The sequence below is a fragment of the Rattus norvegicus genome, chromosome 11, assembly GCF_021556685.1.
Source record: "Rattus norvegicus strain SHRSP/BbbUtx chromosome 11, alternate assembly SHRSP_T2T, whole genome shotgun sequence".
In the NCBI taxonomy this organism is placed as follows: Eukaryota; Metazoa; Chordata; class Mammalia; order Rodentia; family Muridae; genus Rattus; species Rattus norvegicus.
This window is the reverse complement of record NC_141544.1, coordinates 72311733-72339599: the sequence shown is the minus strand read 5'-3', so window position 1 is coordinate 72339599 and position 27867 is coordinate 72311733. Positions and strand designations below refer to the sequence as shown.

The window sequence follows — 27867 nt, the reverse complement described above, 5'->3', positions numbered from 1 at the left end:
TACATTATTCGGTGGATAGCATCTCTTGATGTCCAAACAAAATACCTGGGTGTTATCCTTTACCCTTCCTCCCTTCCCCTTTACATCTAATCCACTGCTAGGTTATCATGTCTAAAGCTCTACATTTCAAATCTGTCCTCTTCTTCCCATCGTTTTACCATAAACCTGGTGCAGAATCTTTTTAAATTCCTTCATCAGCTTCCAAATGGGCCTCCCTGCTGCTAGCTCCAGGACTTTATTGATGAGGGAATTGAAGCACTGTGACTCTGGGCAAAGTACTAAAGTCTCTAATAAGAGACAAGGAGGGGCCAAGCCTCACTTTAAGCACACATATATCAAATTTAAATCTGAGCTTATCACCTCCTCTATTTTATGCTCTATCTCCCTACCAATAATTCTACCATCAGCACAAATACATCGAATTCATGCATTATCCTTTGAACTGATGGGCTCTAATGATCTAGGTAGCCAGTCTAGGTAGAAAGACTTTGCAGTGGAACCTGCTGATCGTATTAAGCTCTCCCCAACTTTGAAAAGATAAGGAAGGAGTGAAGGACTTAAACTCAGGGTTGGTTGGTTCTAAATCTAGGCTCAAACCTCATATTCCAGGTTTCCTGCAACTCACCACTAACTCTACCTCTTAACCTATGGAGTAGACAAGTGAATAATCTAGAAAGCTAGACATTTAAAGTCAAGAATGGTTAAAAGTGTAAAAGTGCATGATCTTGACAGCTCAGTTTGAGGGATTAGGCTGAGAGGATTGCTAAGTGAAGTTCCCTTCTTGTATGAATGCTAAGCCAAGACTCAGGTTATAGACACACTGCACAGTCCATAAACCACACCAGAACTATGTCCCAGGGCCCCGACCTTTAGTTCAGGGTCTTGTTGTTTTTCCTTCTGTGTAGCTTTTCAATACAGCATCTTCTCATTTTGTGCCTCTAGGAAAATGAGAAGCTAAGTCTAGAGCAAAAGTGTACCAACAACAATGCCCAGAACTAATGTTTGCATTTGGTTTGATAGCATTGCCTAAATGTCTTCTTACTCTTTTCTCTCTGAAAATGGCAAAAAAAATCAATATTGATGATAAAATGAGATGGAAAGAAGCTGCAACTCCAGACTGGACAGACATTGTTCAATGTGATTCTAACTCAGGACCAGACTTTCTGTAGACAGAGAACTTTAAAACTGTTTCGCAAAACTATAGGAAAACAAAATTAGAAACAAAGAAATAGCATAGTCCAGATATTTAAGTGAATTGTGTATGGTAAAGTTTATCTTATTAATCACCTTTTCCTCCACAAAAATCTGAATGACCTGATTGGTACTTGGGCCTATTTTTCCCAAACACACATACTAAGTTCCCATTCTCTGGAACATTCCTTTACATGAAAATGTTCTCTTTCTGTGTGCCTCTCATTGTCTTTATGTCTCTCTCTCATCTGTGTGGTGTGGTGTGGCATGGTGGTGGCACATACATACATGGAGGCCTTCAAGTATAATCTTCAGGAATGTCATCAGATTTCTTTAACTCGTTAGTTAGGCTAAATTTCCTCACCAGAAGTCCCCAGGAAATCCTTCTTTCTCCACCTTCTCAGCTCTAGGATTACAGGTTCATGAGATGATTTTTGCATGGGGGCTTGGAATCAAACTCCGGTTTCCTGGCTGAGGCAACTTCCTTTACCTGGAAAAGTGTTTTTCACAAACCTTACATGGGCAAAAAACATTACTGGGCCCCCAAAAAATTATCTTTCCCATATTGTCTTACTTCACTTCAGTAGGATATATAAAGAATCGTGGCAAAGATAGACTATCAGATAAGCTTTTTACTTCATCTCAAGTCAATGATAGTTTTATAAGGTCCACTCAAAGGCTCCCTAGATAGACAAACAGACAGCTGATAGATAGGAAGGTAGATAGATAGATAGATAGATAGATAGATAGATAGATAGATAGATAGATAGATAGATAGATAGATAGATAGGGAAAGATAGAGATATGTGGAGATATTCAACTGCCATTGGGAGTGAAGTATTGATGGCAAGCAGATCTTCTGTCCAGTATTAGACAAATCACATTTCACCTCATATATAAAAGCCAAATTTGCTTGTGTCATAGTAACACAAGGGAACACGTAGGAGCAAAGACCAGAACAATGTTTTCTTGTTTTCTTGCTTATTAGTTTCTGGAGTCCTCTGACAGCATATGGCAAAGTTTCAGATTAGATTAAGCTAACCTTTTCATTTTCATCAGACTCCTCAAAGCTGTCACTAACTATAGTAATAATAGCAATGAGGGGAAAAAAATGGTCAAATTATGTGTTTGCCCAGTGACTAAGTGCAAGCACTGTTCTTGAAGAGGCCATGAATTCAGTTTCCAAGCATCCATGTCAGATAGCTCACAGCTCCAGGACATTCAGTACTCTCTGTGAACTCCATGGGCTCCAACATTCAACTTATGCAATTCACATATACATGCATATATCCATGGATATATATATATATATATATATATATATATATATATATGTAACTAAAAATAAACCTTAAAAAAACTATGTTTTAGTTTCATGACTTCCTGAAAAACATTGCAAATAATACAAACCACAATTGGAATGACTGAGAAGGAGAGGAAAAGAAAAATTGGGTTTCATTCAAGTAGAATCCTGTTGAGTGTTTTATTAGCCAACTATACATTCTATCAGTCATTTTTTTTACTTTACTTTAGCTTGCTAATGACAAGACACCTTTCCTAACTGTGCCTTCGATACCAATTCTAGAGCCTCCCCCTTTCATGTGAACCTGTGTATCCACCATTCCTACAGATTCTCTCACTGAAGCCCTTTGTTCTCAGAACATCCTCTGCCCTCACATAATAACCTCACATCTCTGTCTGCTCTTGCTACAGATCCACCCACCATCACAGAGTCTAAGAGCAATGAAGCCACCACAGGACGACAAGCTTCCCTCAAATGTGAAGCCTCAGCGGTGCCTGCACCTGACTTTGAGTGGTACCGGGATGACACCAGGTACATGCCAAAACCTTTATACCCTAAATTCCAAATTCTGATCTCAAAGTCTCCCAGAGTCTAGTAGCAAGACCTTACTCCTCTGTAATGGTGTACACTTTTCCTTTTCAACGCCTTCTTTATTACATCACTTAGAAATTGTAACCCTTAAGCTGAACCCAAAAGCACTCGAGATGAATAAAAATGGCTCAATTGATAATTTCCACCTACATATCTTTCTTGAATGTAGTAGAAACTTAGTTTTAATGAGACTCATCCATTGCTGTGTCTTCTTTGTGGATGGACATTGATCGGTTCTAATAACAGAAGTTATGTGATTATAAGGAGTAAGTAAAGAAAGGAAACAAATTATTTCCTCTCCTCTTTTTAAAAGCTCCAGCATTAAGATGAGGAAGAAGCCACAAAGCCGTGCCCTCCAGCTGTATCACTTTAACTCTTCTGTTTTTTTACTCTTAGGATAAACAGTGCAAACGGCCTTGAGATTAAGAGCACTGAGGGCCAGTCCTCCCTGACGGTGACCAACGTCACTGAGGAACACTACGGCAACTATACCTGTGTGGCTGCCAACAAGCTCGGCGTCACCAATGCCAGCCTAGTCCTTTTCAGTAAGTATGCCGAAGCAGATGCTGATCTCATGCAAGGCATAGAGTTCCCCCATATTGACTCAAAATCTACCCTGCATCCTTTAAAGTTAAACCTATACAAAAGCAAGAATATTCCACGAAAGCAGAGTGGAGGCTACCAGCCTCCACGAATAGCAATATTTACGAGTAGAAGGACTATTCTCTGTATTCTCTTACTTTGGAGAACTTCCTAGGGTTTTCATTGGTTGCATAGTTTCATTTATTTTCCTAGTTGGTTGTTCTTCAAGAAAATTCAAAGAATATATATTTACTTTGTGGTGGCCTCTTTATGAAATGGGCAGTTCAAAGGCCAGGCAATGTTTGGCTCTATATTATGCCAGCAAGTAGGTATTGGGAAAGAAATGTTCAGTAAGAGCACAGGAAGCCCTGGGAAAAGTAGAGGCTGGAAAAAGAAAGCATTTTTCCTAACACAAGAGGAAGGTTAGACTGAATATTTAAAGCATAATGTAAAATTAGAAGAGAAACAGGATCAGTAGGATGGTTTCCCTAGGACAGTAAGTTTACCTTTCTGACCCACCATTTGCAGCTGAGGTGGAATCATGGGAAAGGGAGCATTTCTGAAGATCAGAGAAGATGGCAGAGAAGGAATCAGTCCTTTTCAAAGACAGGGATGTCATCAGACCCCACTGTGGAGTTTTGCTCACCGAGACCATGTTCCATCATGTCTGTAACTCCACAGCCTTGCTGGTCAGACAGCTATAATTCCAGATTCAAATGTCCCCGAGAGATAGAGGATGCTGAATGGGGTCATGGCAAGATGATAGTATGTGGAACAGGGAGATTTTATTTATCGGAATAAGTAAAGCAAAATGGTTAGAACTTCTGAGCCACAAAATCCACTTAAATCAAATAGAAAATGCTTTTAAGGTTTTATTATTATTATTTTAAAATGACAAACCACTAAACACTTAGGAAAGATGTCTTCATCTTGTTGTATTCAATTTAGATGAGCCTTCAAGGGAAAAAGGGATTCTTTGAAGAAAGATCAATTTAAGCAAGAGTTCTCTTGAAGGCCAGTATTAGGTTTTTTTTTTTTTTTTTTTTTTGGAAACTGCTGATTATCTAAACTGTTGCAAAACAACAACCATAAACTACCCTAAACATGGCCTTAAGTTTCTCATTCTTACCAGTCTGCCTTCGGTCTGTGGTAGTTTCATGAGGGATAGCTATACAAATGTTCCATCAATGTGAGGCTGAAAACCCATATCGTGCTTACTTATTTCTTTGCCCTAACTGGAGACAACACTCACCAGACCTCTGAGGAACTGTCAGTTAGGAGACGTAGTTACCCATTCCTTCCTGACCTAAGGAATCCCAGAGGCAATGAGAAATCTGAGATCCTGACAAACCTAAAAGAACCCACTCAAGTAGAACATCATGCACCTGACAGAAAAGATTTTAAGGGAATCAGAAAATAAAAAAAAAAGCAACAACAAGATTACTTAGAAAAATGAACACTAATATACCACATTAAGATATATCTTCTTCTCATCCCACAGAGAGTAAGAAAACCATGATACTTATGCAGTTCAAGTAACAAATAAAACATTGCCTTAAGGCTGAGGAAGAAAAAGTTGAGGAGAGAGTATTTACAGAGAGAGGAAGAACAAGAGCTAGATTATAGACAGTGGAGACGCTTGTAGGACCTAACGAAAGAGAACTAGCCATCACAGCCATTGCTGAAATGATTTAGCATGGTAAGATTACAAATTATGAAGAATTTTGGAGAATTTCAGGTTCTAAACTTGAGAACTGTGGAATCTGTCAAACGTTTCCTATCGTGATGTCCTTCACGATTTGGGGAAAGTCATTCTCCATTATGAAGTACGCAGTGCTCTAATAGATGGCGGCCATTTCCTCAGTGGTCCCATACTGCCCTCGACACAGCATCATGCATGCATCAGTACCAGTGTTGAATGCCGCATGTATACACAGTATATGCCTTCACCTTGGTTAACAGAAGATATTGTGTGCTTATTAAAGACCAGATGGAAGACCACTAGGTTTTGAGTTACTACCGTGGTAGAAATTAGTTAATAACTCTGTTTCTTAGACCCAAAGCCCAGTTTTGAAATTCAAGGTGGGAGGGGGAGTGTATGTCTTTTATGATAAAAACAGCGTGGCTTCCTTGCCACCCGAACTCCCATCAGTTAGGTTCAGAAAGCATGTCATTACAACCTGAGTAGCTAGAGGCTTGGAAATTGGACTTTACAGTGGCCCACTTTTCACAGACCTAAAAAATAAGTAAAAGAAGAAAGAGAGAGAGGAAACAGGCAAAGAAAGAAAGATAGCAGTGAGACAATAAAGGAAAAGGAAAGAAAGAAAAGGAACAATAAGCTCGTGTAAGTAGGTTGCCCATTCTTCACATTCAAAGTCAGGGAGATTAAAGGAAAAGGAGAGGAAAGGCCCTTGTAAGGCAGCTGGTGTTCCTCCGCCCACCAGTGTCAGGAGGGGTGTCTGTAGCCAGAGGCTCTGACAGAAGCACTGTGTGGGCAGCGGGGTGCTCTGCTGACCAAGCTGGGCCAAAGCAGATACAGCAGCTGGTGAGCTGCTGCCAGCCAGAGGCAGCAGCAGGTAGAGACACAGAGCCAGCGTCCCTGAGTTCATGATTATTCATCCTTAATGGCTAGTCAGCACATTTCCACCCTGTCCACCTCAGTGACATGCTGACTTCTGCAGTGTCAATTTGCCATCCGATGTCCTCAGCAACATATATATGTATCCTTCTCCACTCTCTGTTCACCTCTCCAGAGGGGTCAAAATAACTCAATGACAGTGCAAAAAAATACATTGTGTTTATAATACTTTCTTCCTAAGCCACTGGAAGCATTTTCTTTTTCATTTGTTCTCATTCTCTTCACATTCTAGTACTCTGCCAAAGACTACTTTAGTGTATATATTTGAATAATACCTTTTACATATTTTTCTTCATGCCCGAACTAAGTGGGACGTTTCACATTTTTCTAAATGTGCAAATCCAGTAGCACAATGTTGCCTGGGCTGGGATTCAGCTCCTTAGTCAGTTCAGACAGAGCAGTGTTTGTGTCATAAATGAAGGTGTGGATTTCTTCTGATGCAACAAGAAGTTTCATCGTCTACAGATGAGTTATAACCATCGCAATGCTCCTATGCCAATAACAGGAGATTTACCCACAAGATGATGGATGTACTTTATCTCAGTGCTTTCCTTAAGGGACGAAACTACTGGCAATTACTTGAGTGTTACTAATTCTTCCCAAGTGATGCTTATGGGAAGCACTTGCTTCACATAGTTGTCCTTTAACCATCAGGGCAACTTGACTATGTTCCTGTGGTTCCCTGTTGCCCAGTGTTTATGTAATCAGTGAAACAGAATGATATATACACCGAGTTGGAGGTTTAAAGTTGTCTCTGAACCTCCCAGAGACCAACGCGTCCTTTATGTAAACCAAAATGTCAGGAGCTACAGTTTGTGGTGAGGAGGTGAAGAAGCATTGAACTCCCTTTTCTTTCCTTCATGAAGCCTTTCTCCGGGCTTGTTAATGCTTTGAACTGTGCAGTGAAGAGCCCTGCCTTACACTTCTTCCCATTACCTTCCATCAGCCTAGGTATACTGATTCCTGGACTAGGGACTCAAGTCTGTGAAATTAGCAGCTTATTTCTGTGTAAAAGGAAAGTTCTGTCGATCAATTTAGGGATGCATGAAGATTGTTAGTGTATTAAGGCTACAGAAGGCAAGAGAATAAAACTATAAGGCATCTACACTGGCCCATCTGGCACCTGTGTACAGGGAGTGCTTTCCCATTTCACTGTATACTTGATTAACTTACAAACTTGTAATAGACTATAAGATAAAAACTGCCCAAGCCATCCATGAGGACAGAGAGTCTTCACAATGAGGGCCCCCCCTTGCTATTCAGAAAACATTCTAAGTCACTATTTTAGGAGTTCAGTGTTAAAGGCATATTTTTTTCATTTTTTTCATTTTTATTTTTGTGGTACTTAATACTTAGCAAACTCCTTAACCATATTCTCATAGCTACTTCATCATAAAACAAGCTATTATTGAGCTCTAACTTTATACAATATATAACAATAGAGACTAACTGCTTCAACGACTCTCTACGGATACAAAAGGAAGCGAGTGGGCATGTGGGTTGCTTTTTATGCCAAAATGGACATCAAATGAGTTGAGTTCCAGGAGTAGTTACCGAATATTCAAAATGAAATAAAATCGAAGTTGGGAAACTATTTTGATATAAACATCTTGCCCTTCATTTCAGCTTTTTTTGTACAGTCATTTTGAAGTGCTTCCTTGTGAAATTTTAACAGTCATTTAATTTGGCTTGGTTGGTTGGTTGGTTGGTTGGTTGGTTGGTTGGCTGGCTGGCTGGTTGGTTGGTTTTGTTTTCTCCATATATGGCAGAATCAGCCAATAGACCTTCCCATTTAGCCAAAAGAAAAGCCAAGCCAATACTCAAAGGCCATACCAAAAGCCACAGCCCATGCTTCTACGGCCAAGAGCAGAGTCTGTCCCTAACATCCCCCACTCATCTGCTTTGACCTCAAGCATCCACATCCAAGGGAGAAACCCGAAGCTCCCCCAAGATGCCTGCTCTTTTCTGGTTTTGAAAATCAACAGTGTGAAGTTGCCTTTCTCCGTTTTAATTGGTATCGGAATCAGATTTCAGTTCACTCTTGTGGGAGCCCACAAATCCTGCTGTGAACTGTACAACGGTAGTAGGAATGATAGTGGAGAGAATGACGATAAAAAGAATCAGAAAGGAAAAAGTCACTGAGAAGAGATAAGCCAGAAGGACAGAATGGGGAGAACAAGACTCACTTATGTAATGTGATGTTAACGGGGTGGGACTGAGATGCTAATCACCAGCCAGGAAGCAGTTGGAAAGGCAGTGGAGAGAAGGCAGCATGGTGTAGCAATACACAAGCGTGTGTGGAAAGCCGGGCAGAGTGCGTGCATCCAACTGTGAACAGTATGGTGAGAAAGTAATAAGCTGAGTCACTTAAACACTCTGAATAATAACAGTAATCATAAAATAAAACACAGTAGAGAGCGTATGGTATGGGACAGCGTTCTCCAGCTGATACATAAATGTGAAAGCACTTCAGCCATTTATTATCAAAGCTGGAAACTTCATAGCAAATGCACGGTGAAGGTTTAAACCATTTTTTTTTCCTGCTTGGCATTTTGAGGACTATGACATAATCATTCTCTGGACGTTACTGACCTATTCTATCTCAATGCACTTAAGCACCTTTCCCATTTAAACTACAACCTTCAGCCAGGTTAGAGAGTACAGTAGTTAAGGTGCCTGGGAATCTTCTCAATGGCCAGATGTGTGAAGGACTAGAAGAACAAGGGTAGGGGGGCTTGGGGGGAGAGGATCAACTTTTCCTCACTGACCTTACAGTACAAGGTGGAAGGCAAACCAAACAAGAACGTGCTTATCTCTCTGTGGCTTGGTTTTGGTTGGTTTCTACTTGACATTGGCCACTATTTAAATGAACTTCTAAATTAAAATGTGGAAAGGTACGCTAATTCTGTCGCACTATAGAGTCGGGAGTTGGCACGTGGTAAGCCCTGTCTCTCCCGCATCATTCTCCCTAGCTGAAAGAGCCTCGGGGAAGATTTAGAGTCAAATGCGGAATATTAATGAGAAGTATGGAATATCGCCTAAAACCTGAATTCCATCAGTATACTTAAATTACAGGAAGAAGCCAGAGTATGGGACTGTGCAAGGGAGAGACTTACCTATATTAGACCCCAGGGTTCAAATAAAACTAGTTGCTATTAGTTAACAGCATGTATCAGCTAAGTTTGGTGGGCTCATCAAATTTTGGAGAAGATGGTATGATAGCAAGAAGAAGGATGAAGAAATGGACTACAGGTAAAACTATATCGTTCCAAGAAACATATTGCCAGGGAGACTTTTTTCCTGTGGCATCCCTGTTACAGAAATACAATCTATGAGGGAAAAGATGAGTTAGTGTTTCCTCAAATAAATTTTCCACATGCTTGACTGAAGCTGGTAAAGAACTGTATGATAGATAAGGGAGAGAAAACTGCCACTGACTGCTGTCATTCCATCTATCATTAGCCAAAGGGAGAAGAACCAGAACCAAGAAAGGCTCCATAACTTCTGTAATCTGTTCTAGCCCCTTTCCCTAAGAAGACATCACCTTGGTATTGGGTTTTCTAGCAGAGGAGAAGATCCCATGTGGAGGGCTACCACTGGTGTTGGCTCTCTGCTCTTGCTTTAATAATATAGAAAAATGAGCTATATTCATAATTTCACTAATATCAGTCTTTGATATTTTAACAGGAAGAACAAATAAGCAGTTTATTGGAGATAAGGTTCCATAGGCACGGAAATTCCTGTTCTGTAACTGAGCGATTAACCTTGAGAATATGTGTGTATTTATACCCTCTGTGATGTTTACCGTTTTTCCCCTTTAGAGCGTGTTTTACCCACAGTCCCCCACCCTATTCAAGGTCAGTATGATTTTTATCACTGTAATTGTGTTCCTGGGTCATTCTCCAACACCTAATGTGTGAAAAACGCAAAAGGAAGAAACCATATTCTCAAAATTCACATTTATCCGAAACTACTTTTTTCCCATAAACACTGCAAAGCAAGACATTCTGTTACCACAACAACAGCAGGCTAACAGGTGTGCCACTGCCTTAACTTCAAGCCAGTCAGCTACCCAGACAGGTACTGTATTTTCAATATACATTTATTGTAGATCACCAAGAGCTCCCATATTGGAACAGAGATATACCCTAGCTCCCTAGGTCACAAAATTGCACATTAATGATCCCACTGACCATCCTAAGCACAAAGGTTTAAAGGCTCTGAACTTACTGTCATTGTTGTACAATGTATTTTCCCAAAGAATAAACACAATTCAGTTATATGAACACTACTTTGCCTTAACTATGGGTGAACTTGTGTGTTCTACCTTTTAAACATACATAATTTAAAAAACACAAATAACAATTTATAAAACAGCCACTCTGAGTCCTTCTCATAAAACTTTCTACAGACCCAAATTAAATTTTTTGCCTCCTACATCACATTGAGATGCAAAGCCACAGCCACGACTTTCTAGCTTAAGGGTATTTAAAGGCAAATTGGCAAATAAAATTAAAATAATACAAAAAAAATTGAAATGAAACCAACCTACCATTGAAATTAAATCTCAGAAAAGTGATTCGCAAAGAACACTCAGAGACGTGAGGAAAAAATGGAAACTAGGCCATGCGGGGCCTAGTTTGGAAAAAAATAAATCCAATTAAAGAAGATTATTATACACACTATAAGAAAAATGTGCTCAGAATTATAGGAAGAAACACTGCTGTTTCATAAATTTGAAGATGGTTCATGTTTCATTAACTTATCCAAGCTAAAGTTCTGACCAGAATTGGATGGACATCTTCAAAGTGCCAAGGATGGAATTTTGCATATGTATACAGTCACATATATGCAAACTTGCCTTAATTATATTTACAATGAGTCGCAGAGGGTTTCTAGGGATAGCAAGACAGCTTAATAAATTTTGAGAGCAGTCTAGACTATTTTAGTATAAAACTTAAAACTCTGTTGAATAAAATAACTTCCCTAAAGCATTAATAAAATCTGTTCCTTAACCATGGCCACTAAAAATAAAACTGTTAAAGTGTGCCTGGTTTTCAGTCTTGACATGAAGCGTGACATTCGTGGAAAAAAAATATTCCATCTTGAATTCCTGACATGCCACAATTATTTTAAGACATTTAACTTCTAGTGTTGCTACAGAAATCGACACCACTTTATCAGGATGGCATCTTGCAAATATCTTGATAAGGAAGACACACACAGAGGCATCTGGCCTAGTTGGTTGCATTTGCAAAGAGGTCGTGCCCTGTTCAAGATGAGCTTTGCACAAGGTATAAAGATGACGCTGAGAGTCTCTGTGACAGCAGCTCTGCAGCCACAAACTCAAATATTTATCTGATCGAGCATTGTGGCGGAACAAAGTGAAGCCAGACGCTGTTCACAAAGGACAGCTACAGAATGTCGGAGAGCAGTTTCATTGAGGGTCGGACCTCATTCAATTCTGTGGAACTTCGTTTCCCACACACTGAATTGTTGATTGGAGAATGACCCTCATTTGATTTTGCGCTGTACGTACGTAGACTGTAGTTAGCTTTTCTTTTAGATAGATTTTAGAGAATCTAGTTCCCCTTACTACTAATACTTTGGGCTTTTGCTAGCAGGGATTGAAAAGCTGTTCGTGGAGATATGGGAGAGCTGGTGTGAGAGGTCACTGGAAATTGTCAGTTCTCTAAGTCCCCTGTGCTTTACAAGGATGCCACCTTCCTAGGGACCCAATCACTTTCTCCTTCTCTTTTCAATTTAGAGGGCTTCCCATGGGAAATGTACTTTCCCCTGGAAAGACAAGACAATGACAGAATACTAAGCCTTTAGAGTGACAACTCAGGATCCAAATACCCATGAAAAGTATGTCTTTTTGTGGCTACCATTGTTATGTTTGGGTTCCTTATTTAATTAAATGTCATCATCTATTTGGAATCTCAACTTTCATCACCAAAGTGTTAACTATGTCTATGTCTTGTGTTTGTTGTTTGAGGCAAATGGCCTCAAAGATTTCAGAATATGATTTTCTCTAGGTGATTGAAAAGGTAAAAAGAATCCCAAAAGCTCCTTTCTGCCCTTGTAAGGTAGAAAGAAAGACCTTCCTCTTCTACCCATAGCCTGGCCCTTTTCACCCCAGTTGCCTTGCATTAGAGACTCACCCCTCTCATCTTCCCACATCCTCAACCACTTGTGGCCCTCAGGCCATCTGGGAATGCACTCTATGTCTACAGTGATATTTCAACACAGGGATGAAACCAATGGGTAATATGTATTGCCTGGAGTCAATTAGAAATTTTACAGTGCCCTTACTACTGTGCCAAAAACAAAACAAAACACAAAAACCAAATTGCTTCCCTGCTCCTTAATTTTTAAATAAATATATATGTATATGTAAATATACACACAAACACATATTTATATATAGAGAGAAAATAAGTGGTGTTCCTTCCTTGATTTGTTTCTGATAGTGGATTTTCCAATTAATTTTCATTTAGATTTATTCATTCTGAAATCAGTCCTGAATTGCATATATTTGCATAAATACCTCAACTGTCTCACTGCAGAAAAATCCACTGAATTGTAAAATGAAGGAAGAGTCAGCTGTAAATTTCTGAGGGAATTTTCTCACATCATTGGCCTGAGGCCATTTCCAGGGCCCTCTGTGAGCCAGGGCAGTAGAGGTGTCTCCCTTTAGCAGGCTTAAATGTAACCTTTTGTCTCTCTGGAAGATGCTCTCCCACTGAGGAGCATGGCTTCAGCATGAGGCAATGAAAACAGCATTAGAACAGTTGAAATTGAAGACAAGGACACCCACCATTGTTTTGTCTTTGCAGCATCCGAGCAGTGTCTCCCAAGAGTTCTCTGGGCTCTGTCAGCCCCTCCTTCTCCAGTCCCTGCCCATATTATCATTGTTTTTACAGAACAGGAGTGAACGTGTCTCACTTTGTTTGTCTCCCATCTGATTATTTATCCCAAGTGAACAGCCTTTCCAATCGCTAATCCCATGTGGCAAGTAGATCTGGGAAATTTTGAGATTATCTTCCAGGTTCAGGCATTGCGCTGGATTTGCTCACATCTGCTTGCCACTTGGTCTCTGTTTTTCCATTGATAAAACACATTGCACATGGCTGGGTTTGCATGATTAATGCGGCTATCCAAAGCTCGCTCTGGAAACAAAACAAACTCTCCAAAACCCAACTTCAAAACCACTTTACAATCCAACCTACGAGCAGACGAGGTTGCCCGACTTTGCTTTCTCCCCAAAGAACACTGGTGTCCTTGTGGGCAAACCTGACATCCAAACAGCCAGAGTGAACCTGCAGTAGAGGAAGAGATAGCCTTGCTTCTTCCTGGCTCTGCCTGGAACGAGTTCTTTAAATCAGGCTCTAAGAGAATGGAGGGGAACATGGGAGGGGAAAACTTGAATATATCTCATTCTGTAGAAATGGGTGCTTAAGCCTCACATTTTATTTTCTGAATATATCATGCTGGAAATCAAGGAGAAGCTGCCTCTCCCACATCCTCAATATAACACTTTCACCAGGTACAGCACTGGTAATATTAAGACTAACACGAATACCTAAGGTACTAACTGGTTTCTCATTTATCAATACATTTTAAGGTCTTTTGTATGTACTGTCTCATCAATTCCTATAATCAAAAGAAACTAATAATTACTCCTTCCCACACATTTTCATGACCAAAGCATACCCAAATCTAGTCTACTACATGCTGAACCTAAGCCATATATAAATATATATAGTGCCTGCAAACCAGCATTGTAAAGGCATTCATAGTGCTCATTAGATATGCACCTATCGAACAAATTGCAGTGATTCATCTAATTTGTTTTACACATTACAATATGTACATATATAATAGTCACTTTATTATCCATACGTTTCTGGAAAGTCATATTTGTATGCCTGACTAATGCAGAGATTTATATGAACGCATCCAAAAAACACAGGAGCAGAGCCGTCTGGCATCAGCACATCTAATTTCACACACTTACTCAGACCGATTTGCATACACACCTCTATTAATTGTGGATAATTACTAGCATTGTTCTCTGTAATTCAGTTTTTCCAACTGTGAAATGGGAAAGAAATTGTATTTTTCATGCCTACAAGCTCAAAGTGGTATTTTAAATACTATACGAAGGAGAACCCTAGAAGAAAAGCATATTAAATTTCAAATAATCCAATCTAACTGCATGCCCTTCCTGTGGATTTTTAGGAAGCACTATTCTGGGAGGTATGTTCATGTCCTGTGAACATGGCATTAGGGAGATGTGACTTCCTTGAGGTGTGGTTATTTTGGATCCCATGTTTTACACTAAGAAGTTTAAAAGCCAGACTATCTCAAAGCCAAAGTGAGAAAAAAAAAGATTTTGTCTTTATTTTTTAACTCACAGCAGAATAAGAATCTTTAAGAGAAGCCACAGAAGGTCACCAATTTTGCTGTGAGATACCCAACTAACCTTTCATCTGTCCCAAAGATATAGATCTTATCAAGGAAGATTAAAATGTTAAAACACATCTCTCCCTTCCTATTAGCTGGCAGGAGGGAGGGTCTTATTTCAACTGATAGTATTTATGCAGCCATGGTGTAACAAAGTCACAGAATTCACAGAACTACCATGAGCTACAGTTAATATACAAGAAAATAAATCAGGGTCAGAGTGTACACGTTCTTCTCTGGCTCCTTCAGATGGGATTCAAGTCTTCCCGCTGATTTTCTTTACTTGTGAGCAGCTATTACAGCCTTAGCATTAAGTGATGTGGCATCCATGGGTTACCAATAACCACGGAATGGTTTAGACCCAACTGTAACACTCGAAGTTTACCCCGTGTCCATGTCTTATCCCTCCCCACCTCTCTACGCTTAGCTTGATATGGTTCCTAAACCATTCTTGTTAAAAGCTGCTAACAGGAATCGATAGGAAGTGTGCACATTATTGAAACAGCCAACAGCAGATCTGTGGTAGTAAATCTCTCTGAATTTACATTTAGCTTCAAGCTAGATGACTAAAAGCCCTATAGCATGAATTTACAGGTAGGGAAATTCTAACATTTTCTCTCATCCTTTCTTATTTCTCTAGTCTGGATTTGCTTACACCATCCAGCCTTTCCTGGTCACCTCCCTTTCCATATGCCTTGCTGTTCTATTTTGATTTCTAGAGCCAGCTGGGATTTGAAAATGAATATTTTTTTTTGAAAATCAGAGCTTCCACTAAATTTTAATTTGATGGAAATATTACTCTTGTATGAGCTTTATGGGGGAAAAAAACCGAATCTTTCAAAGTAACAATTACATTTGGGGATTAAGTTTAAGTAATTGGCAGTCTTGTCTTTTTAATTAAAAGGAATAAAGCTGCCTAAGAAAAGCTCAGTGAGATTTGCAGTGGGAAATGCTGGCATACTATCCCACACGGTAAGAAGACCGGGATCCCGAATGGACAGATGAGGCTGGCATTGGTTCCTCTGCTCTTTAGAGTGCACCCCAACAGGGCTAGCCTTAGTGTTTCTCACAAGCCATTCGACATGAAAGCACTGTGAGAGGCATGGCAGGGAGAGCTGAGGTAGGTCCTTTCTTTAGGACCTTATCTCCAGGTTGGTGAACATAGCAAAGAGGTAGAGTCCTTAAAGAAAGCACTGAGAAGTAAGCAGAGAGCGAGGGGGCTGAGCAAATGGCTCGGTGATAGCATGCTTGCCTAGCACACGATGGGTCTTTGGTTTGATCTTCAGCATCCCCCACACCAGACAGGATACTAAGGCATCAGCATGACCCCAGACATTGACAAATGTCATAGTCTCCTTCCAAATATAAACCTTATTTTCCATTTGTTCCTAAGTCCCCTCTCCCTCTGTCATGTGTGGTTCTTATTCTTGATTTTCCTTTTCTCTACATTCTTTTCAGATTCTTCTTGCACTCACATATGCATATTATATCCCCCCTTGGACTCCCTTCAAATGAAACAAAAATAAAATAAAATAAAAGTCTAAAGCGTAATAGCAATCACTTCTAAACACTCATCACTGCCATGTAAGCACCACTGAGGCACTGTAGGGATCTAAGGGGAGGAGACAGTCGTGTCTAAAGAAGCAGGATACAAATTAACCTCAGTAACAACTTCCTCACAGAGTCTCTCTGTCCTCACGATGCCCTTTCATCATCCCAAGTTATTTGTAGGTATTAAATTCAATGAATACTTTGATGGAGAGAAGGAAGGTAAAGCACCGGCCTTACATCTCCCCCTGCACACCGCTGTGAGGAAACACACCTGCCAAGTCAGAGCACAGCATGAAATAATGAGGGTGGAATTCTAATTTCGGACGTTCATATGTGCCAGATGTATGAGGGGAGTCAGCCAACTCCTCACTAGGACTCTGCTGAGGATTGTCAGCTTATATCCACCACAGATCAGGGGAGGAGAGACCTTCCAAGCCATTTATCATGCTTTCTAATTGGACACTTGGGAGCCAAGACTGCCATCGTGCACTATACTGCTCTGCTTTTCACTGACGCTAGAAGAAAACACTTCCCACACGTCCGTGACATGTGTACACACTTGACACCTACACATCACGACCAGCATGATATGTTGACTATAAGTCACAGACAAGTCTCTTGCTTATCAGCACACCTTAGAAACCTTGCATTTCCAGCATGACTTCTGCAACTTCCCAAGAATCACTGGGGCAAGCATAGCGTCCTCTCAGTAGGTGGGGAGAACTCTTATAGGCAGTTAAAGATAGCCATTGCCTGAGCTGCTCGTTCTATCCATTCCATATGCTCTAGCTCACACAGTTCCAAGTGTCCCAGCCATGTTCAATGTTGGAACTTTGTTTGACCATTGAACAGTGGTTATGTTTTAATTGTGTGTGTGTGTGTGTCGTTTGTGGTTTGTTTTCTTCATTACTCGGAAGCAGGGATTGTTTGGACGGCAGACACTAAACGAATAACTTGCACTCTGTTGTTGATTCCCAAGCTCCCGTAACTTGGGGAACTTTCAAATTATCTCTCCCACCCCCAGAGTTCCAGAACACAGGTAAGTTTGTCCCTGGGTGCTAATGAAAGCAGCTGGAACAGAGGATGATTTCCTGGGGGCTCAAAGCTTCCACTCTGAATCCCCAGCTATGGACTTCTCATGACTCTCCACTTGCTCTGACTTTTGCTTTATAGTGTTCTTTTTAGAGCTCATACTTCCTCTTGCTTAAGCTACGTACTCACTAGGAACAAAAGAAAGAGCATCCCTTAATAACTGTCGGTCAAAACTCATTTTGGGAGGGGTTGGGGATTTAGCTCAGAGGTAGAGCGCTTGCCTAGCAAGCACAAGGCCCTGGTTCGGTCTCCAGCTCCAGAAAAAAAAAAAAAAACAAAAAAAAAAACAAAAAAAAAAACTCATTTTGGGCTCTAACTAAGTGACTTTGACAATGACCATTATTACGAAGATATCATTGATATACTCAAATGTTATCCTAGAATGTGTTCTGAGCTGGGCCTTTGGGGGGTAAATGTGCAGAGCAGGCCAGGAATAGCATCTATACAAGGAAGGTTCACAGACCACACAGATTAAGGTGATTAAGCAAACAAGGTCAGCTCTGTTAAGTGCCAAGTTAGGGCACCTGCAAGGTCAGGTACTTTAGGTAAGTAGGTCAAGGGTGCTTCCCTAGGCAAGGGAAAACTGAACCGCAGAAGGGAAGACGGCCTAAGGAGCAGAATATCCCAGTACATACAAAAGTCTACAATCTAAGGAAAAATCTCACAGGCAGATAAAACCCATCTTATTCTTAACATCTAGGGGGAAAAAAAGATTTTCTTTAAGATTCTTATTTCTGGGGGCGGGTGGGGAAAAAAAGATTCTTATTTCTGTTCTGAATTTTGACAAGAAGAAATGACAAAGAAAGGAAGGAAGGAAGGAAAGAAGGAAGGGAAGGAGGGAGGGAAGAATAGAGGAAGAGAGGGAGGGAAGGAGGGAGGGAAGGATAGAGGGAGGGAGGGAGGGAGGGAGGGAGAAGGAAGGAGTTACAAAAGGAACAATAGTTATTTATGCTTGTGTTATGAGAAATAATCTCTTGGGCTGAATGTACAGACATGCATGGACAGTCTGCGCTTTAGGGAGTAGCACTATTCCAGGTTGATTGGGTTATACTGAGTCTGTTCTCTAGTTGAACGTCAGAGGAAACTACAAAGATTGTGGTAAGATTTTTACTTTAGTTGTAGGAATGGTCAGGTTATAAGGAAACAGTTATGTTTTTAGAAAGTTCCCCCAGAGCTTGCACAGATGCTGTACTTGGGGGTCAGTTGTGCAGTATAGAGAAGGAGTTGTAGATACAGAAACCTTGTGAGTAAGGTTTCCTAGAGATCAAGAAGAAAGACACCAAAAAAGAGCCTGAGGCATAACTTCCCTTAGCAAGGCTCGCACTGTGATGTTTAGTTCCACAGGTGCAGATGCATGGGGAACTCAGAGCATACCAATATTTTTAAATCCCTTATCTTCTTATTTCCAGGAGCTTTTAAACCCTAGGAAATCCTACAGATTGACTTATTCTCTCTGCATTCAAATTACTTCGTTTCATGGTGTTCGAATGTTTTTGATTTTGAAACATACAAAATGAAAACTCACATTACATGGATTAAAGACTGCCTTGAATCCCTCAGGATTTTGAATCTAAAAATGTATGTTTAAATGGTTCTAGAATTCACAGTTTAGACCTTGGAAACAGAAAGCAGGGAGTAAAACCAAAGAGAGAGAGGGGAAAAAACGAAGCCTCTAGAGATCTACCCAACCTTTGCGTTTAATCCGTTTTTTAGCAATTCAAATAGATGAAGGGCAAAAAGAATCATTAAAATATATAGAATATGTATATTTTAGAACACAGATGTTAGAATCTATTTTCTGCTTTAACAACTCAGTTGAGTCAACAGCTAAGTATGATTGAGGCTGGGTAGTTACAAGGCAGTTAACTGGTCTCTGTCACAGCAGGAGACTAAGGACCAAGATGGCACCCACAGGTGCAATTTGAAACATTCCAGGGACAAGGACAGACGCGTGTGCTGCCTCTTTAAAGCCTAAAACTATCTATTTGGCCAGGAACCTCTCCATGACTACTGTGTCAAGTGAGCTTGCTTTATATGTAGTTTTCTACATTACAGGCCCTGGAGAACCCTTTATTAAACTTAAGCCTGTGGGCATTCTGGAACACTTTAGTTCATTGATTATTAAAAATTAAACTTACCCAGGATGAATAAGAAACCCTCAGGATTTAAAAAAAAAAAGCAGCCTTGATGTAGGAGACTTACTGGAGTCCTCCATTCATATTGTTAGTACTTAACGGAACTGTATTTTCTGTAATAATCCATGAGGTAGAGCCTACAGCAGCCAGATCCTGCTGCTCCTTATTGGAACAGTCAACGGTACATCAGACTTCTGGTCAGAAGGAGCCATAGACCTGTATAAGCCTCTTCTATTGCTTTACCACCTCACACTGGGAAGCCATATCCCTTAAACATCGCCCAGACTGGCTTCTCTTTTGTTTAATTGCATGACATCCATCGACTTAATTTTAAGGGAGGTGCTCAATCACCTTAGCATAGTGAAAACAGATACCAAATAATCAGAAAGTGCTTTTTTTGAAAAATTTCTACATTTACCTTTTTTTTAAACCATGGGACATGTTTATAATTATATAAAGTCCAGGACCCCTTAAAATAGTAGAAATTAAAACGTATTCTTCTCAAGTTCACAGCAAAGGCACAAGGTTATGGGAGAAGAAGCACATTGTTTTAGGTGATGGTTACATAGACATATACAAGCATCAGAACACTTCACATACTTGGTTATTATTCATCAGAATCCCTGAATTTTAAACGGAATGTATATAATATATACAGAATAATACAGGTCTAAAGGTATAATCCAGACTTAAACAATCAGAGAAGCATGTAAGTTATTGGTGAACCCATGTCATAAGCCAACCACAATCCTCCTTAGGCTTTCCCTGTAGGAGCTAGAGAAGATGGTGGGCACTCAGGATAGTATGAGCCACTTGGTTTGCCATTTTTACTGACATATGTTAAAATACTGCCCGAGAATGCATTCTACCATATGGTATACATGGCACCTTGCCTAGATTATACCTTCAAGCCTGGAGCGTGTCTTTTTTCCTTCTGCTTGAAGTATTGGCAGCCGATGGTTCTCAGTTGAGTTGCTCCTTATGCACTGCCTTCAGTCAGACACAGCAACTTGAACCAGTGAGTAACTGATATAACAGTGGGGTTTATAGAGGCCTCCCTTCCCTTCCATCACACCAGATACCTCTAGAGCTTATCTGGGCTTACAGTTTCTCACAGAACAGGTCAGCGTCCTCTCCAAGCCCTCTTTCTTTACTCCTTTCTGTCATGCTGATAATGAGACTTCTTCCTAGGCACACGCTGCCTCTATTCCTGTGAATTCATACGTACGTCATCCTGTTGCTTGCCTGTCACCCTTGTTCTCGTAGTGTCCACCATCTTACTCTCCTTGTTCCTCCTCTTCTGCAGGGTTCTCTGATGCCTGAGGGGAAGGGTTTAATGGAGGTATACCATTTAGCGATGAGAGTTCCAAGGTCTCTCACTCTCTGCATAACATCTGGCTGTGGGTCTCTGTATTTGTTCCCATCTGCTGCAGGAGGAAGCTTCTGTGGTGATGGCTGAACAAGGCACTGATCTATAGCAGAATGATGTCAGGAGTCTTACTTTTGTTACATTCTTTCAATAGAACATTAATATGTAGCTTTACCCTAGATCCCAGCTATGGAGTCTTAGGATCTTGGTCACCCAAGCAGTGTTGGGTGTGGGTTCCATCTCATGCAGTGAGCCCTAAGTCAGTCACATCACACGTTTCATGCTACCATTGCAACCAGCACATCTTGCAGGCAGGGAACCACTGTAGATCAAAGGGTTTTGTAGCTGGATTGGAGTTTATATTTCTCCTTTGGTATCATACTAAATACCTTCCTGTACCAAAGATGCTTGCCTGTAGGGGGTAAAGGTTCTATGTAGGCACTACCTTGACTTCTCCATGTTCAATGAGTTGTGTAGGTGTTGCCTTCAGCAAGGGGGACTGTCACTTTGTGGAGAACAGCATATAATCTTGGCAACAGCCTGGGTGGTTTGTGGGTTCCCATTGGATGCCTTTAGCCAATAGCCGAATTAGATACAAGTCATTCCCAATACTGAGAGTTCCACTTGATGACAAGAGATATCCAGCTGGACCTCTATCTCCTCAATTATTTGGCAACTTCGCTTAGGATGCCCTCATAGATGTATTTTAGAAAGCTTCTACTGTATTAAGTTTCCATACTACCTCGGAAATACCTTTGATGCATGATTTGTTGTCTATAGCTTTCTATTTTGGAAATAAATACAATATATCCTCACGAAAAAATTGACGGAAAAATTTTAAATTCTAAAACTACAAAAAAAGAATCACATACAATCTATCTCAGACATGACATCACTGATATGATGTAAATAAACACCTTATGTAAATATTTGTATTGTCCACATGCTCAGACCTTTCCCTTCTTCCCACCTTGTCCAAGGCTAGGGAATGTCTGTGCCTTATGCAAAGCTGTAGCAGAGGGGAGGGGGAGCAGCTTTCTGCTGTCCAGCACTCCCACTGTAGCATATTCATGGTACTTTCTGGTCCCGGGCAGAAGGCTTACCTTACAAAAGGTTTCCCCTGTGTTTCCTCCTGGATTCACAGTAAGGATCTTCTCACTTAAGTTGGAGAACAACTACCTTCTCCCTCTACATTGACAGATTAGTGTTTTCCCTTTTGTAGATGTATTTCTTCTCTATTTTAAAACGTTTTTTTCCTTCTATTCATCATAGGACACTTGGTTTGTGGAGATTTGATGATCCAACTAATGAGAAAAATAAACAATCTCAAATGTTTTGTTCATAATTTATAGCAAACTATGTCAGTATTAATTTCAGTTGAGGTTTATTTATTCACTCGCTGTGTCTAGGGTTATAATATTTTGGTGACTTTGCATCATTATCTCCTCCTCTAACCAGCTGCACTTCTTTCCTGCTGACAGTCACCTATACAGAGCAAAGCCCTCTGAGATGTTCGAAACCAGAGTGTGGGATTCCATTTCGAACAGAGTCTAGTTAAGGAATGCTGAAATTCACTCTCAAATGTTGATGGCGTGGTAGGATTTTCTCAGCTGTTTGGATACTGGTTCTAATTTGTGAGAACAGCAGTATTCTTATAACCGGGGCCCCACAACCTCAGACTAAGGGTGGAGCTCAGTCGTTGGGGGCTTGCCTGGCCTGTGTGAGACCCAGGTTTGAATCCCAGCTCTGCAACAACATAGATAAACAAGAACAGTGATGGAAAAGCCTAGAGATTGATGTTCAAGTCACCTTTTGCTTTGACTTTCTCCTCTTTTGCCTAGACCCGGAATGATTCCTGATGATTCTCAGAGACCAATATTCTAGAAATATTAGGCACTAAGATTTATACAAATTGAATATCACACGTGGAGGAAGTCAAAAGCTCTAACAAGACAAACAGGAATCAGAGGGCATATCTTTTTCTGTGGCAAAAGGAAAAATAATCAAACTTGGAGGCAGAAGCCGCTAATCCCTAAAGCCTTTGAGGAGAGAGAAGAAGCCCATGAGGAAGAAACTAATAACTTCCAAAGTGTGGCTTTCAAAATTGAATTAATAAAAATGTCCCCCTTTTAAGCCACTATAATAATAAAGGTTTTATTTTTTCAAAACCTTGACACACACAAAATGTCAGAGAACAAAACCCCACTGATTTCTACAAAGGAAACTTGCAAATGTTATGCTCTGAGGCCTTGTGTCAGTAAGGGAAGGAGAGTAAGGCTGAAGCCACACCCGCCCCTCTCTTTCCCCTTTTCTTTGACCACCTTAGTCATTTAATCCACACCTCTTACATACACTTTCAGGCAACTGGAAGACACAATCTCGGTCCACCGTGGACCCTGTCTACGCAGAAAATTATTCATTCTGATCCAGAAAAAAAAAAGATGCCATTAAATATATGAAGTCAGCTACCAAAGTGCTATTTTCAAACCTGTAGCAAACACAGAACACTGGCCTTCCAGAAAGAATTGTGCCACAGATAAGAACTGGTTGTTCTCTCATTTATCTGTGTCAGGTAACAGATGAGATACCTATGTTCGAATAAATACCCTGGAATTAGGGCAACTGTCCATACAATGTCAAGCCCCATACTGCTGCAAGACCCTTCAGTGTAAATAAGGATGAAGGATTGCTGTGAGCTGTGGGTGGGACACAGGCTGTGGTCAAGAGACAAACTAGGCAAAGCTGCTTCTAATCCTTAAAGTCTTGCTGTCTGGTCACTCCCTCTGGCACCCACCTCCCACCCCTAGGAACTCAGAAAAAGCATACAAGTGACAACGTTTTCTGTGTCCAATAAAGTCTGAAAGTGCCCTCAGGTAACAAGAATGCTCCCTAACTAAAAGGAGTTTCCAGTGAAATATCTCAAAATACTCACTTTAGGAGAAGATGAGGGGAGGGAGAAAGGATGGACCAGGAGAGGAGAAGAAGAAAAAATACAAAGGAAGGAAGGGAGAGAGAGATCACAGAGGTTAAAGGAAGAATAAGCTTCCCGACCTCTGGCCTTTTCCTTCTACTGGATACACGGGAGTTAAAAAGTCAGCATTTGCCCATACCAGTGTTTGAGAATTTGCCTGACTGCAGATATGACTGTATATACTTCTAATCGACATCTCGATGCCCACCTGTTGAACATATTTTCAGAAGCAAGACCAATACGTAGGGGGAATGTTTCGAGAAAAACATAAAAGTCAGAGACTGCTGATATTTTCCTGAAGGATCCCGGGAATCCTTTCGGAAACAGTATTCCTGGCAATGCAGTTTCTGTCAAGAACGTAAACCCATATTTCACTATAGAAAAGGATGGCGTACAGGCATTACGGATCAGATCAAAAACTTGCCTATAATAGTGGGGAGGCCTCTTTTGAAGATTAACATTTCACAACAGCTCCGTCCAACCAGACAGCAGCTACAATCCATTTGGCTCACTGTTGCCACCTGGTGGACAGACATGATACTTTTCGAAGGCACCGCGGAACATGTCCTAGTGAGGACCACAAGATGGCAGGACATAACCGAGTTTTCAAAAAAAGCTCAACATCATGCAGATTTTCTTCCTCAGAAGGAGACTGATCAGCCAGAATAGGATGAGTTAGAAATAGTTGTACAAATATCACAAGTCTATCACACTTTTCACGAAAGAGAGTCAAAGTTAGAGCTTTAAGATCTTTACTGTTTCACAAAGAACTCAATGTCTGGTCACAAAAGGAAAGAACATCTATAAAATCTAACTAGAAATTTAGTTTGTCTTTTAAGCACTAGTGTATACACATTCAAGCATTTTGCATAGTCACCTCATGGAGTTAAATGTTTGGTGGTGTTCCAGAATATTTTTTATCATAACTCTCTCTCTTTAATTGAAGAATAGAGGAGAAATGTTTGCCCAATACATTCATTCAGAATGTGCAGATTCTCACCCAAGACTGTACAGTGGGTTTCTGTGATCAATATTGACAATTGCACCCTAAATATTATGCTGCCAATTAGCCTCCCTCCTATCTGGTTTGGTGTGCCAAGGTCTCCTAACGTTTTGCCTATCTTATCGTTAGCACACATGCAGCAGTGGCTTTTTAATTGGGGAATCTTTCTTCCACTTCGAAAATTGCACTAATAGTCCTCTCTAGAAGGATTCCACCACAAGATGGTGACAACTCTGACTGAACTGTGTGCTAGGTGCAAGGAGGGCACAGTGAGTGGTGATCTAACCCAGGGAGCAGCTTTGTCAGAGCCAGACTCATTAAACTCTGTACAAATGTTGAAACTGGAGCATGAAAGGTTAAAGAGGGATCTCTTAGCTTAATAAGAGTCCCTGCCCTACCTGTCTACCCCCAGCATTTGCCTAAGCTGCTTCCCACAAAGTCCCTGCACCAGATTTAAAAAAGAAAGGAAAAGACCACAATTCTTTTCTTGAAAATGGTTTCCTCCAGGTCTAGAATTCTTTAGTGGCCTCAGAGGCTGCCTCCTAAGAAGAAATGTACTCCATGTTTCTATATGAACTTACAGTATAATGAAGTGTTGATTGGACCGTCTATAGTGTTTTCAAATAGAAATGGGTCTGAGCGATCCTGGTGTCTCTGGGCATCCTCAGAAGTTCACCATGAGCAGCACCAGTCATCGTAACACAAGGGAACATTCAGAGTGATTCCCTCTAAAGCTAACCAGTTCAGGGAAACCATTGTACTTATAAACTACGGAACGGCTAGCTGGTGTTAGTTTTGTTAGTCATGGGGCATGGACACTCGTAAGCTTCAGACACTGAGACAACCATACCTTTCTTTAAAACTGCCCTCCTGATGTCAGGAAGTCTTATACTGTTTGAGAGCTTCTCCTGGAGACTGCTTGGACTGGACACATGAGGAAACGCGCAAGGACAGGGATGAGTAGGTTTTCAGGAACCGTGGTGACTTCTCAGGCATGATTTCAAAGAGCCGAGCCTGGTGTGCTAAATCAGGTTCCCTGTTTTTCTGTTTCAGGAGCAATGTGGCCCATGTTTATTATTTTTTTCTCGCATTTTAATGTGCATTCAGAATGATTGTCAGGCACTGGACTACAGTATCAGATAATAAAAGACCCGGCCCCAGACTGATGAAGTCAGAATCCAGGGAGGATGACAGCGATTAATCGAAGCATCAGATAAACACATTGGAAATTAAAACAAAGATGCATGTGATAGGAAATAAAAGGACCAGATGTCATCAAAAAGACCAAGAAAGGCTCCATGCCGGAAGTAATAACCCCACTCTGAAGGGTGACTGAGACACTACTTCAGAAGCCATAATACCCCAGGGGAGGGAATCTGGAGCATGAGAAGAAAGCTAGGGAGGTGGCAGTTGTTTGTGAGACTAGACAGGTAGGATGGGTGAGGAGAGGCACAAATACCCAGCTATGTATTGGGTCTTTATCTTGAAAGCCACGGTGGGGGCGGGGGGACCCTGAAGGGGAGAAATGGGAGCAGGACTATAAGATGGGAAAGGTTCTGTGTAAAAGGCTTTCTGCAGCTGAAGGAGTCAGGTGCTTTACCTTTTCTGCAAGATCGTGTTGCTTAGCCTGCAGGTCCGACCCTGCAACCCTGATATGCTCACATGGAGAAAAATATCCAGATCTCACCGCCAGCGTGGACTCCCATAGCTAGCCAATCACTTAGGTGGCCCTGAAATAAAAAATGGTGCCCTATGGAAAATTTACTTATTTACTTTCAAAGGCACAGAAGTCTTCTGAATGGTTTAGAAAGGATACTTAAAAAAAAAAAAAAACTCCAGATATTTAAGCAAGCTGAACTTGTCTAACCCTGATATTTATTAACACGTGCAGTAAGTGTTTGGAGAAAATCACTGTATCTCATGGTCAGGGCTAAGTGCTAGATTCAGTGGGAGGCCCTTAGGAGGAGTCAACCTGTAAACAAATGAGTAGATCATGCCAGGAGGGGCTTTTGTGCTGCTTAGCCTAATGTTCAGTTAAAGAACGTTGAGGATCATTGACTAGTGACTTTGGGAATTGATGGGGCAGTCCTAGGAAGGTGACTGGAGTGAATGACCAGACAGTATAGAAACCTATGGGGCCATTTCTAGTTGATGATACAGCAACTGGGAAGCTTGGCGTAGGAACGGACCTGCTTGTTAGGTAAGGAGCTAGACACGGTGTGAATGGGAGTACGATAAGGCTGGGCCTCAGACACATTCTAGGGTTGCATACAGTGCAGTCGAGACTACGTTGACACTCCATGCTGGAGCCCCTGTGCTTGTCGAATGGCAGAGCATGTAGCATGGAGAATCGGTAGCTGCCGTTCATTCTTTGTTCCCACCAGTTGCTGTGCTCGCCTGTCCTTCTGTCTCTGTCAGCCATTTCTCCTATTGCCCTGTCCCCTACCTGCCTTCTCTTCCCATTCTTCTTTTAGTGGAGAGTAACAAACTACCCTTGTGTTTATGCTTGAATGGTAAAGCCTTTTTTTTTATTTGTTTTTGTTTTGCTAAATGTTTCTTTTTTAGAAATTGGTACCACCGTGCACTTCAAGCAAAAAGGTATGGTTCCTATTTATACAAAAAACCTTTTAGACGTTAGTTAAGATTCCATAGCAATATATTGTGGTCTAACGCACCTGAGTTCGATATGGTATTGTGATCTGTGATAAAATGTTCAATAGGACAGTTGGCAGTGTTTCTCTCCCAGGCTATGAACCTTTTTATTAATAAAGGGTCCTCACCCTGGGAGTGCTTTTGACAGTGACTCACTTTAATATCCGTGTTGTCCCCTCTTCCATCCCTTAAGTGATTTTTCTTAAGTGTCTACAGTTTTTTTCTTTTTTTTTAAGATTATTTTACTTTATGTATGTGAGTACACCGTAGCTCTTTTCAGACCCACCAGAAGAGGACATCAGATCCCATTACAGATGGCT

The 27867-nt window shown here is 40.9% G+C and overlaps 1 protein-coding gene across 3 annotated transcripts in view; it reads left to right on the top strand.

The window, feature by feature from the left end:
- The window catches only part of Lsamp (limbic system-associated membrane protein), a 2169253-nt gene that overhangs the window by 2127939 nt on the left and 13447 nt on the right, over positions 1-27867 (top strand). For 2 of the 3 annotated variants that reach the window (NM_017242.3, XM_087575991.1), the window contains 2 exons: positions 2905-3025; positions 3482-3630. In NM_017242.3, coding sequence (NP_058938.1) covers positions 2905-3025; positions 3482-3630 — 270 coding nt within the window. Of the gene's footprint in view, positions 1-2904; positions 3026-3481; positions 3631-10126; positions 10163-27460; positions 27494-27867 lie in introns of all 3 variants that reach the window. The other variant, NM_001414997.1, reaches the window with a different exon arrangement.